Genomic DNA, 14,197 nt, shown 5'->3' with positions numbered 1-14,197 from the left:
TAGGGGGTACTGGAGTTGGACTGTTAGGGGGTACTGGAGTTGGACTGTTAGGGGGTACTGGAGTTGGACTGTTAGGGGGTACTGGAGTTGGACTGTTAGGGGGTACTGGAGGACTGGAGTTGGACTGTTAGGGGGTACTGGAGGACTGGAGTTGGACTGTTAGGGGGTACTGGAGGACTGGAGTTGGACTGTTAGGGGTACTGGAGGACTGGAGTTGGACTGTTAGGGGTACTGGAGGACTGGAGTTGGACTGTTAGGGGTACTGGAGGACTGGAGTTGGACTGTTAGGGGTACTGGAGGACTGGAGTTGGACTGTTAGGGGTACTGGAGGACTGGAGTTGGACTGTTAGGGGTACTGGAGGACTGGAGTTGGACTGTTAGGGGTACTGGAGGACTGGAGTTGGACTGTTAGGGGTACTGGAGGACTGGAGTTGGACTGTTAGGGGTACTGGAGGACTGGAGTTGGACTGTTAGGGGTACTGGAGGACTGGAGTTGGACTGTTAGGGGTACTGGAGGACTGGAGTTGGACTGTTAGGGGTACTGGAGGACTGGAGTTGGACTGTTAGGGGTACTGGAGGACTGGAGTTGGACTGTTAGGGGTACTGGAGGACTGGAGTTGGACTGTTAGGGGTACTGGAGGACTGGAGTTGGACTGTTAGGGGTACTGGAGGACTGGAGTTGGACTGTTAGGGGTACTGGAGAACTGGAGTTGGACTGTTAGGGGTACTGGAGAACTGGAGTTGGACTGTTAGGGGTACTGGAGAACTGGAGTTGGACTGTTAGGGGTACTGGAGAACTGGAGTTGGACTGTTAGGGGTACTGGAGAACTGGAGTTGGACTGTTAGGGGTACTGGAGGACTGGAGTTGGACTGTTAGGGGTACTGGAGAACTGGAGTTGGACTGTTAGGGGTACTGGAGGACTGGAGTTGGACTGTTACGGGTACTGGAGGACTGGAGTTGGACTCAGGGTGATGATGTCCCATAGGGATTTTCTAGAATCTCTATGTCCCTAGTTGTAAAACGTGTGATAGCACTGCAGCAATGGCAGCTTCCTCTGTGTTATTACTCTTTCATTCATCCCTCCCATTCACTTTTCCCCCATGGATTTGACCCTATCACAAAACATGTCAGTATACAGGTGTTGACCTTTCCATCACTTATAATGTGGAATGTTCCGGAATGAATGTTACTTATTGCTCACGTATACCCTTTAAATCATCCAGTATATAATTGGAAAGCTTGGGTTCACAGCTATCCATCAAGCACATCTTCAGGAATGTTCAGATAAAACACAACTTTGACCTTCGACCTCTAGGATACATATCGTAATTACCTGTATAAATTGCTTTAAAAAAAGGAAACCCTGATAGATTTTAAACGTTGTTTTACAAGTGGTTCTGAAAGGTCATGACATCACCTTTCAAATAATATATAATATAAATCAACTTTGAAAGCACCAGCTATAACTATTGTTTATAGATAGCCCAACTGACACTAGAATGATGGAACTTTAGTCATAGAATTCAACTTTACAGTACTGTGTGTGTGTCAAATGGTTCCCCTTTTCACTACATAGTACACTACTTTTGACCAGGGATCATAGGGGTACACTTAAAGTAATCGTGCTAAAGTAGTGGCATTTGGGAAACAGCCTGGTTTGGGTTTTCTGTTTTCCAGCGGTGACAGATTGGAAATGGAGGGATAGAACTTGATGATAGTCTCCTAAACGACTTCCTCACAATGAAGAACGTAATAAAATACTTGACATTACAGGATTTAATTCAGCTTCTTGCCTTCACCTGATTTTATATCTTTGGGTGTGATAAGAAGTATTTTGCTGTGTGTACTCCCTAGTTTAATGATTAACTCTTAACAGATAGTAAATGAAACTATTTATTTAAATATTTATCTGAGTAAATGTGCTCTATGTCTATTCCAGTGTCGATGTGCAAATGGAAACATACATAGCGGCACTGATTTCTCAACATCTCTGAAAGAGAACCACAAAATAACCACCGTTGGCTACATTGTTTCAGCAACAGATTGCAGCATTTCATATTCTGTACACCCTAGTACTAACTGGCAGTCAGCAACTGGTAGTTGGCCACACTGCATACCATCGAATGGCAAGCAAACAATAGTGAACTGTCTTCACCTATTAAAAATGGTAGAGAAAGGTGTGGCAGAGTATTTCAGTAGTGAGAAAACACTATTATATAAGCTGCACCTTGACTTCCTTTCCTCTCCCCCAGACTCACTCACTGCCATTTCTAAATGTCACTCTGTGTGCTACAAATACATGTTGAAACGTGTCACTCTGATCTTAAAGGGATAGCGCGAGATTTTGACAATCAAGCAATTTTTCTACTCACCTCGAGTCAAAATGAACCATTTGTATGTCTCTGCATACAGTTTGAAGAAGTGGAAGGTCGTTTTGCGAGCCATTGCTAACTAGCGTTAGCACAATGACTGAAAGTATATGGGAACAGCTAGCAGTCATTGCGCTAACGTTAGTTGACAACTTCCTTCAAACTGCACGCAGAGACATTAAAATAGTATCCATGAATTCATCTGACTCTGGGTAAGTAGAAAAAGGGCTTAATTGCTCAAATCTCAGCACTATCCCATTCAAATGTTCTGCTGCTAAATGACTACAGGGGAAACACTGATTCTACTGCATGTGTCTCAGTATGACCAACATTTACCAGAAGGAACCATTACAGTAACATAGAAGAGCTGTCCAAGCAGTGTACCATTACAGTAACATAGAAGAGCTGTCCAAGCAGTGTACCATTACAGTAACATAGAAGAGCTGTCCAAGCAGTGAACCATTACAGTAACATAGAAGAGCTGGCCAAGCAGTGTACCATTACAGTAACATAGAAGAGCTGTCCAAGCAGTGTACCATTACAGTAACATAGTAGAGCTGTCCAAGCAGTGTACCATTACAGTAACATAGAAGAGCTGTCCAAGCAGTGTACCATTACAGTAACATAGAAGAGCTGGCCAAGCAGTGTACCATTACAGTAACATAGAAGAGCTGTCCAAGCAGTGTACCATTACAGTAACATAGAAGAGCTGTCCAAGCAGTGTACCATTACAGTAACATAGAAGAGCTGGCCAAGCAGTGAACCATTACAGTAACATAGTAGAGCTGTCCAAGCAGTGTACCATTACAGTAACATAGAAGAGCTGTCCAAGCAGTGTACCATTACAGTAACATAGAAGAGCTGTCCAAGCAGTGTACCATTACAGTAACATAGTAGAGCTGTCCAAACAGTGTACCATTACAGTAACATAGAAGAGCTGTCCAAGCAGTGTACCATTACAGTAACATAGAAGAGCTGTCCAAGCAGTGTACCATTACAGTAACATAGTAGAGCTGTCCAAGCAGTGTACCATTACAGACAGTAGCTATTTTCACTCCCCCAAAACGATCTGATCTGCTAGCTCTCTCTAGTAGGTTGTAGGATGTACAGTAGGCTACCCTTACCATGGAGCTAACTCACTCTGCCAGTACGAGGGACTAGCCTGGAGCTAACTCACTCTGCCAGTAGGAGAGGGACTAGCCTGGAGCTAACTCACTCTGCCAGTAGGAGGGGGACTAGCCTGGAGCTAACTCACTCTGCCAGTAGGAGGGGGACTAGCCTGGAGCTAACTCACTCTGCCAGTAGGAGGGGGACTAGCCTGGAGCTAACTCACTCTGCCAGTAGGAGAGGGACTAGCCTGGAGCTAACTCACTCTGCCAGTAGGAGAGGGACTAGCCTGGAGCTAACTCACTCTGCCAGTAGGAGAGGGACTAGCCTGGAGCTAACTCACTCTGCCAGTAGGAGAGGGACTAGCCTGGAGCTAACTCACTCTGCCAGTAGGAGAGGGACTAGCCTGGAGCTAACTCACTCTGCCAGATGGAGAGGGACTAGCCTGGAGCTAACTCACTCTGCCAGATGGAGAGGGACTAGCCTGGAGCTAACTCACTCTGCCAGATGGAGAGGGACTAGCCTGGAGCTAACTCACTCTGCCAGTAGGAGAGGGACTAGCCTGGAGCTAACTCACTCTGCCAGTAGGAGAGGGACTAGCCTGGAGCTAACTCACTCTGCCAGTAGGAGAGGGACTAGCCTGGAGCTAACTCACTCTGCCAGTAGGAGAGGGACTAGCCTGGAGCTAACTCACTCTGCCAGTAGGAGGGGGACTAGCCTGGAGCTAACTCACTCTGCCAGTAGGAGAGGGACTAGCCTGGAGCTAACTCACTCTGCCAGTAGGAGAGGGACTAGCCTGGAGCTAACTCACTCTGCCAGATGGAGAGGGACTAGCCTGGAGCTAACTCACTCTGCCAGATGGAGAGGGACTAGCCTGGAGCTAACTCACTCTGCCAGATGGAGAGGGACTAGCCTGGAGCTAACTCACTCTGCCAGTAGGAGAGGGACTAGCCTGGAGCTAACTCACTCTGCCAGTAGGAGGGGGACTAGCCTGGAGCTAACTCACTCTGCCAGTAGGAGAGGGACTAGCCTGGAGCTAACTCACTCTGCCAGTAGGAGAGGGACTAGCCTGGAGCTAACTCACTCTGCCAGTAGGAGAGGGACTAGCCTGGAGCTAACTCACTCTGCCAGTAGGAGGGGGACTAGCCTGGAGCTAACTCACTCTGCCTGGAGCTAAAACTATTGGTGTTATGTCATGTCTTGTTAATTGTTGTATTTTGAATAGAATTGATTTGAATTAGCATGTGGGAACACAGAGAAACAGACAGGCCAAGAGCTGGAATACCTAAAATACCTATTGATTAACACTATTGATTAACACTATTGATTAACATAGCAGAGCTATGATGAACATATTTGTTTCCACATTGCAATGATATTTGTGATTGGAACCTCTGCATTGCAGTCCACTTTATTCCAATAAGGCAGTACATGTCTTGTCAACAACAAGCTATTGTTAACCAAAGCAGTTGTTGACCTTTCCATCACTTATAATGTGGAATGTTCCGGAATTAATGTTACTTCTTCCAATTCCAAGATCTAATAAGTATTTTTATACTTTAAATTCATGGAGATACAGTACATTTAGAAAGTACTACAACCTTATTACGTTACAACCTTATTCTAAAATGGATAAAATAAAATAATTGTTCTCATCAATCTACACACAATACCCCATAATGACAAAGCTGAAATATCATATTTACATAAGTATTCAGACCCTTTACTCAGTACTTTGTTGAAGCACCTTTGGCAGCAATCGGTGGGAGAAGGGCCTTGGCCAGGGAGGTCCCTCTGACAGAGTTCCAGAGTTCCTCTGTGGAGATGGGAGAACCTTCCAGAAGGACAACCATCTCTGCAGCACTCCACCAATCAGGTGTTTATGGTAGAGTGGCCAGATGGAAGACACTCCTCAGTTAAAGGCACATGACAGCCTGCTAGGAGTTTACCAAAAGGCACCTAAAGGACTCTCAGACCATGAGAAACAAGATTCTCTGGTCTGATGAAACCAAGATTGAACTCTTTGGCCTGAATGCCAAGTGTCACATCTGGAGGAAACCTGGCACCATCCCTACGGTCAAACATGGTGGTGGCATCATCATGCTGTGGGGATGTTTTTCATTGGCAGGGAAAAGATAAACAGAGCAAAGTACAGAGAGATCCTTGATGAAAATCTGCTCCAGAGCGCTCAGAACATCTGACTGGGGCGAAGGTTCCCCTTCCAACAGGACAACGGCCCTAAGTACAAAGCCAAGACAATGCAGGAGTGGCTTCGGGACAAGTCTCTGAATGTCCTTGAGTGGCCCTGCCAGAGCCCGGACTTGAACCCGATCGAACATCTCTGGAGAGACCTGAAAATAGCTGTGCAGCGATGCTCCCCATCCAACCTGACAGAGCTTGAGAGGATCTGCAGAGAAGAATGGGAGAAACTCCCCAAATACAGGTGTGCCAAGCTTGTAGCGTCATACCCAAGAAGACTCGAGACTGCAATCGCTTTTTGCAAACATTTCAAAAAATCTGTTTTTGCTTTGTCATTATGGGCTATTGTGTGTAGATTGTTGAGGGGGAAAAAACAATTGAATCAATTTTAGAATAAGGCTGTAACGTAACAAACTGTGGAAAAAGTCAAGGGGTCTGAATACTTTCAGAATGCACTGTATAAACAACATGAACATTAAAGGAGTGGGCCAAGGAAACAATCCTCCTCCTCCTCCTCCTCCACTTCCGCCCTCCCCTGCACGACACAATGAGCAGTATCACAGTGAGTTGGCACTTTATCAGAGCACTAAATCAGAGTACTTTATCAGAACACTTTATCAGAACACTAAATCAGAGTACTTTATCAGAACACTAAATCAGAGTACTTTATCAGAACACTAAATCAGAGTACTTTATCAGAACACTAAATCAGAACACTAAATCAGAACACTTTATCAGAACACTTTATCAGAGTACTAAATCAGAGTACTAAATCAGAGTACTAAATCAGAGCATATCAGGGCACTTTCAGGGCACTTTCAGGGCACTTTCAGAGCACTTTCAGGGCACTTTCAGGGCACTTTCAGGGCACTTTCAGAGCACTTTATCAGAGCACTTTATCAGAGCACTTTATCAGAGCACTTTATCAGAGCACTTTATCAGAGCACTTTATCAGAGCACTTTATCAGAGCACTTTATCAGAGCCAGACCAGTGCTGCCTGCAAGGGACATTACATGTTTGATTCATTAGCTCATGGGGCACTTAGCTCTGCTAGGTGTTATTCACCGTAAGCTGACGGACTGCTGCCCCACTTTAAAATGTATTCATCACTCTAAAGTGATCAATTCATGAAACCATTAAACAAAACAAAAGAATTAGCAAATCTGACACAGTACAGATAGTAGTGTTGCTAAATATATCCTAGATAAGGTGCTCAAACTGTTCAAACTGCCCCATTAGAGAGAACTGTGGTATGGACAACATTCACGCCACATGACTTAATAATGTAAAGTAAAAGTCCCAAAAATTATTCGGGCAAAGGCAGCGTCTGCAAGGCATGCACCCAAAGTCGAACACAAACCCTTGAGAGAACAAAATGTACAGATAGCCCTGCTCCAGTATAATCTCTTACCTTTCTTGGTGTACAGGTCGACCTCCACGGTGGGGTTTCCACGGGAGTCGAAAATCTCACGAGCGTGAATCTTCAGGATCGACATGGTTCTGGAACTACACAGGAGAGGAGAGAGATGAGAGAAAGAGGGTGGGAGAGAGAGAGAGATGAGAGAAAGAGGGTGGGAGAGAGAGAGAGAGGAGAGAAAGAGGGTGGGAGAGAGAGAGGAGAGAAAGAGGGTGGAGAGAGAGAGAGGAGAGAAAGAGGGTGGAGAGAGAGAGGAGAGAAAGAGGGTGGAGAGAGAGAGGAGAGAAAGAGGGTGGAGAGAGAGAGGAGAGAAAGAGGGTGGAGAGAGAGAGGAGAGAAAGAGGGTGGAGAGAGAGAGGAGAGAAAGAGGGTGGAGAGAGAGAGGAGAGAAAGAGGGTAGAGAGAGAGGAGAGAAAGAGGGTGGAGAGAGAGAGGAGAGAAAGAGGGTAGAGAGAGAGAGGAGAGAAAGAGGGTGGGAGAGAGAGAGGAGAGAAAGAGGGTGGAGAGAGAGAGAGGAGAGAGAGAAAGAGGGTGGAGAGAGAGAGAGGAGAGAGAGAAAGAGGGTGGAGAGAGAGAGAGGAGAGAGAGAAAGAGGGTGGAGAGAGAGAGAGGAGAGAAAGAGGGTGGAGAGAGAGAGAGGAGAGAAAGAGGGTGGAGAGAGAGAGGAGAGAAAGAGGGTGGAGAGAGAGAGGAGAGAAAGAGGGTGGAGAGAGAGAGGAGAGAAAGAGGGTGGAGAGAGAGAGGAGAGAAAGAGGGTGGAGAGAGAGAGGAGAGAAAGAGGGTGGAGAGAGAGAGGAGAGAAAGAGGGTGGAGAGAGAGAGGAGAGAAAGAGGGTGGAGAGAGAGAGGAGAGAAAGAGGGTGGAGAGAGAGAGGAGAGAAAGAGGGTAGAGAGAGAGGAGAGAAAGAGGGTGGAGAGAGAGAGGAGAGAAAGAGGGTGGAGAGAGAGAGGAGAGAAAGAGGGTGGAGAGAGAGAGGAGAGAAAGAGAGTGGAAGAGAGAGGAGAGAAAGAGAGTGGAAGAGAGAGGAGAGAAAGAGGGTGGAAGAGAGAGGAGAGAGAGGAGAGAAAGTAAGAAAGAGGATGTTAGCTCTAAAATGGCCGCCACCTCACTCTCTCCCCATTTAACCAGTGGATAAAGTTACTATTAGAAGTTATAACATCAGAATTATCAACAGTGAAAATGAATGGTGCTAGTCAACGAACAATTGAGGCCTGGATAAATATACTTGACTCTAAAGAACAATCTCAGCTGAAGCCCCACATATACAAACCAGTTATACTGATATATATATATATATCTATATATATATATATATATATATATATATATATATATACATATATATATATATATATATATATATCTATATGTTTTCTTTCCTTTCAGTCCCACAGGGAAGGGGTGTGGTTCTCTGGTCGTCGTGGGGAGAGCGGGGGAGGATGTAAAGGGAGACACAGGGGATTGATGGGTGGGGTTGGGGGGGCTGATAATCAGTGTGTGTGCATCTATCAGTTCCACATACATGTCAGTAAATACACACAACAAGTAGGTCACATGGGGGAGAGGCGTTGTGCCGTGAGGTGTTGCTTTATCTGTTTTTTAAAAAACAACAGTTTTGCTGTTCACTTGCGCTAATTGAAATGAAAGGTAGTTGATTGTCTGGTGGAGTAAGTGTGTGTGTGTGTGTGTGTGTCCTGCTTTGTTAAAACACAATGTTTCTTATAAAAACTAGAATTGATGCAGTCAGTCTCTTCGCAACTCTTAGCCAAGAGGGGCTGGCGTGCATAGTATTGATATTAGCCCTCTGATTACAATGAAGAGCAAAACGTGGAGCCCTGTTCTGGGAACACACAGTATGACACCTGACAGGGAACATACAGTATGACACCTGACAGGGAACATACAGTATGACACCTGACAGGGAACATACAGTATGACACCTGACAGGGAACATACAGTATGACACCTGACAGGGAACACACAGTATGACACCTGACAGGGAACACACAGTATGACACCTGACAGGGAACATACAGTATGACACCTGACAGGGAACATACAGTATGACACCTGACAGGGAACACACAGTATGACACCTGACAGGGAACACACAGTATGACACCTGACAGGGAACACACAGTATGACACCTGACAGGGAACACACAGTATGACACCTGACAGGGAACACACAGTATGACACCTGACAGGGAACACACAGTATGACACCTGACAGGGAACATACAGTATGACACCTGACAGGGAACATACAGTATGACACCTGACAGGGAACACACAGTATAACACCTTACAGGGAACATACAGTATGAGGCCTTACAGGGAACATACAGCCTCACAGTACAACGTTTTGGTTCAAAGTAATTTCTCACTCTACAGTATACATTTACTGCATTGCTAATGTCCTGTCTAGTGGGTGTACTTGTACATCAAGCTGTCTCACTACAGAAACAGGAGGCTCTTGACAAAAACATTGGTGGAACAAACAACATATAGTGCATTCTGAAAGTATTCAGGCCCCTTCACTTTTCCCACATTTTGTTACGTTACAGCCTTATTCTAAAATGGATTAGATTAAATGTTTTCCTCGTCAATCTATACAAATACCCCATAATGGCAAAGCAAAAACAGGTTTTAAGAAATGTTTGCAAATGTATTATAAATTAAAAACAGAAAAACTTTATTCACGTAAGTATTCAGACCATTTGCAACTAGACTCTTAATTGAGCTCAGGTGCATCCTGTTTCCATTGATCATTCTTGAGATGTTTCTACAAATAGATTAGAGTCCACCTGTGGTAAATTCAATTGATTGGACATGATTTGGAAAGGCACACACCTGTCTATATAAGGTCCCACAGTTGACAGTGCATGTCAGAGCAAAAACCAAGCCATGAGTTTGAAGGAATTGTCCGTAGAGCCCCGAGACATGATTGTGTGGCACAGATCTGGTGAAGGGTACCAAACTATTTCTGCAGCATTGAAGGTCCCCAAGAACACAGTGGCCTCCATCATTCTTAAATGGAAGAAGTTTGGAACCACCAAGACTCTTCCTAGAGCTGACCGCCGGGCCAAACTGAGCAATCGGGAGAGAAGGGCCTTGGTCAGGGAGGTGACCAAGAACCCGATGGTCAATCTGACAGAGCTCCAGAGTTCCTCTGTGAAGATGCGAGAACCTTCCAGAAGGACAACCATCTCTGCAGCACTCCACCAACCAGGCATTTATGGTAGAGTGGGCAGACGGAAGCCACTCCTCAGTAAAAGGCACATGACAGCCCGCTTGGAGTTTGCCAAAAGGAACCTAAAGGAGTCCCAGACCATGAGGAACAAGATTCTCTGGTCTGATGAAATCAAGATTGAACTCTTCGGCCTGAATGCCAAGCATCATGTCTGGAGGAAACCTGGCACCATTCCTAATGTGAAGCATGGTGGTGGCAGCATCATGCTGTGGGAATGTTTTTCAGCAGCAGGGACTGGGAGACTAGTCAAGATCAAGGGAAAGATGAACGGAGCAATGTACAGAGAGATCCTTGATGAAAACCTGCTCCAGAGTGCTCAGGACCAGACTAGGGCGAAGTTTCACCTTCCAACAGAACAACAACCCTAAGCAACCAGACAAGACAACGCAGGAGTGGCTTCAGGACAAGTCTCTGAATGTCCTTGAGTGGCCCAGCCAGAGCCCGATTGAACATCTCTGGAGAGACCTGAAAATAGCTGTGCAGTTTGGCCCAGCGGCCAGGTCTAGGAGGAGTCTTGGTGGTTTCCATCCAACCTGACAGAGCTTGAGAGGATCTGCAGAGAAGAATGGGAGAAACTCCCCAAATACAGGTGTACCAAGCTTGTATCATCATAACCCAAGAAGACTCGAGGCTGTAATTGCTGCCATAGGTGCTTCAACAAAGTACTGAGTAAAGAGTCTGAATACTTATGTAAATGTAACAAAAACAAAAAGTCAAGGGGTCTAAATACTTTCCGAATGCGCTGTACATGTACCTCAGTGGTTGTGTCTTCTTAACCCTGGCTTGTGAGCTTACTTACTTTACCTTATACATGCACTGTGATGTAGCCTAGTCCGGAGCATTTCTCTTGTCTATTAGCAGCCCAGCTATCTCTTCACATTCCAAGTCTCAAGTGTGAGGAAAGAGAGATTTTAGACCAGACAGAGGCTCTATATTCAGCTTCCCAAATGCCAACTCTATAAAAACTAGTGCCCTATATAGGGAATGGGGCACCATTTGGAACACAGCCAAGGCCCTGGTTGCCCCTGGAGCAGGGTTCCCCAACCTAGCGGCCCGAGGGACGAATTTGGCCTGCGATGTGGTTTTATTTGGCCGCCGCAAATTTTTCAGAATTTTCATTCTTGGACATGAAAAGACTATAAAAACACCAGGAAATCAGCTCCAAGTGATATTAATTTTGTTCCCAAGTATTCCCACGCATAATAGAGAGACACGTGATAGTATACAAATGTAAGCAAGGTTTGAAATGATCAAATATTATATCTGTTTGGGCTTCTTGCAGTCAATTTTACTGTCTACAAATGATTTGTAATTATGTTCCGGCCCCCTGACCATCCGCTCAAGAAAAATCGGCCCGCGGCTGAATCTAGTTGATGAACCCTGCACTAGAGTGACTGGACTATGTCCCCCAATACAGAACATAGCGTATAGATCTGTTTTTATCTGTATTTGCCTGGACTTTCAGTTCATCTACCCCCACTGTTATAAATGCATGAATGAACCCCATGTTCCAGCCCCAGCCACTAAAGCCCGACAGACAGACACTCCACCAACCAACCCCTGCTGGACCAATGGAAAATACTCTGGCCTTAAATGTCCATAGTGTGGAAACTTGCCACTGGCTACAAATGACAGAAAGGGAGGGCAGAGGGGCAACTGTCAGCCCGCATTAACAGACGCATGCATACAGAGACACGACTCTGCTCTCTATAGCACAGTAATGTTTAGCCTACAGTCGGACCACACAGCACCTAAAGTCACCTGACATTTAAGGAAACAAAACATATAGCTGTTATTACTACCACAGGATTAACACATTAGTTATGCTTTTTCCGTCTGCCTTGTCTGATAGGCTCCTAAATGGCTTTCTCACAATGAAATAAATTATAAAAGGGACTTGACATTCCAGGATTAAATTCAGCTTCTTGCCTTCACCTGTTTTTCATTATCTCTGAGTGGGTATGACAAGGAGGTTAAATTATCTCTAACAGGTGGGGCTCCCGAGGCGCTCCCGAGTGGCGCAGCGGTCTTAGGCACTGCATCTCTGTGATACAGGCGTCACTACAGACCCTGGTTCGATTCCAGGCTGTATCACAACCGGCTGTGATTGGGAGTCCCATAGGGGCAGCGTACAATTGGCCCAGCGTCGTCCGGGGTTTGGCCGGGGTAGGACGCCATTGTAAAACATAATTTGACTTGCCCAGTTAAATAAAAGGTTAAATAAAATCAATAAAGATAGTAAATGAAACTATTTATCTAAGTAAACGTGCTCTATGTCTATTCCATTGTCGATGTGCAAATGGTAACATAGCAGCATTGATTTCTCAACATCTCTGAAAGAGAACCACAAAATAACCACAGTTGGCTACATTGTTTCAGCAACAGATTGCTACATTCTGTAGCTACACCCTCCCACATCTAGTACTAACTTGGCCACACTGCATACCAGTGAACGGCAAGCAAACAATAGTGAACTGTCAACATCTATCAAAATGGTACAGAAAGGTGTGGCAGAGTATTTCAGTCGTGAGAAAACACTGTTATCTAGCTATGTGATCGCAACTTGACTCCCTTTCCTCTCCCCCAGACTCACACACTGCTGTATCTAAATGAGTAACATGTCGCCAGCTGACGGGAGAGTTTAAAATAGACTAGCTACCAAGCTTCAAGACATGGCCAGGCAACATCATGTCATGAATAGCATTCCAAAAACTGAAAGCTCTGATGAAAACACAAAAGACTAAAGATATAGACCACTGAGAGAACTCGGCATTTTCGGTGATGATGATGATGATGATGATGAAGAGGGCATGTCATCAGATGTCATCTACAATGTCATCAGACAAATAGTCTAAAAGTAGCGGATATTTTATCAAATTTGAGACAAGAAGCAATTATAGTCATTACTAAGTAAACTAATTCCGCAAAATAATAAATACAATATACGTTTTCATCTTACCTTTATCAGGCCTAACCGTGTGCAAGGGTAGTGTTCTCTCTCGTTCAGTCGACAGAGAAGGCGCTCGTGACAGTCCACGGGGCTGATAAGTGGACAGAATCCAGGAAGTGATTTCCACCTCGCTATCTGATTGGCTAGGATAGACTCACGCGGCATGAGAGTGCGAGACATACTGCACGTTCTCCAGCGGAATCACGACTACGACTACGCCTTGGGGGAAAAAAACATGTGGTGTCTTTTAAACCTTAGCGTCACCCCCCAAAACGTAAGGGATATCACGCATAAAAAAACTAAATGCAGCAGAAATGTAATAGGCTACAAATTGTTGAAATGATCCAACATGAGTGGGCACGGAGAGGGTGACGTAACGATGCAGGAAACTGACGCAGAGTTGAGTACGTGCAGAATATCAGCTGCACGTACTCATATCTCCTCTGCGACAACACAGATTTTCAAGAGACACATCAGCTTTTTTTTGTCACATTCCCCAGCTTGCATCTCATGTTTCAGTGTCTTTATGTCTCAAACTCTGTAGGGGATGCACATTTGTTTCACCGGGTTGAAATGCAGGCCTGCTATATGTCATTTCTCATTTATCCTCCCCGATGTAATGGGATTTTTTATTTATGTATTATGTAACAGGATATTGAATCTAGTACCACTTTGCTTATTACACACCAGGCTCTACCGAGTATTGCCATCTACCGTGTAAAGCCATCTACCGTGTAAAGCCATCTACCGTGTATTGCCATCTACCGTGTATTGCCATCTACCGTGTATTGCCATCTACCGTGTATTGCCATCTACCGTGTATTGCCATCTACCGTGTATTGCCATCTACCGTGTAAAGCCATCTACCGTGTATTGCCATCTACCGTGTAAAGCCATCTA

At 45.1% G+C, this 14,197-nt stretch overlaps 1 protein-coding gene across 1 annotated transcript in view; it reads right to left on the bottom strand.

Annotated features, from left to right (window-relative positions):
* eno1a (enolase 1a, (alpha)) overlaps positions 1-13,440 on the bottom strand; it is a 38,310-nt gene extending 24,870 nt beyond the window's left edge. Inside the window, exons 1-2 of the mRNA XM_039007801.1 lie at positions 13,307-13,440; positions 7,089-7,183 (exon numbers count right to left, since the gene is read on the bottom strand). Coding sequence (XP_038863729.1) covers positions 7,089-7,173 — 85 coding nt within the window. The 5' untranslated portion in view covers positions 7,174-7,183; positions 13,307-13,440. The remainder of the gene's footprint in view (positions 1-7,088; positions 7,184-13,306) is intronic.
* Between the last annotated feature and the right edge of the window lie 757 nt (positions 13,441-14,197).

Source organism: Salvelinus namaycush, chromosome 14, assembly GCF_016432855.1.
Source record: "Salvelinus namaycush isolate Seneca chromosome 14, SaNama_1.0, whole genome shotgun sequence".
Taxonomy (NCBI): domain Eukaryota; kingdom Metazoa; phylum Chordata; class Actinopteri; order Salmoniformes; family Salmonidae; genus Salvelinus; species Salvelinus namaycush.
Note: the sequence above shows the minus strand (reverse complement) of the source record. Positions and strands in the feature narration are given on the sequence as shown.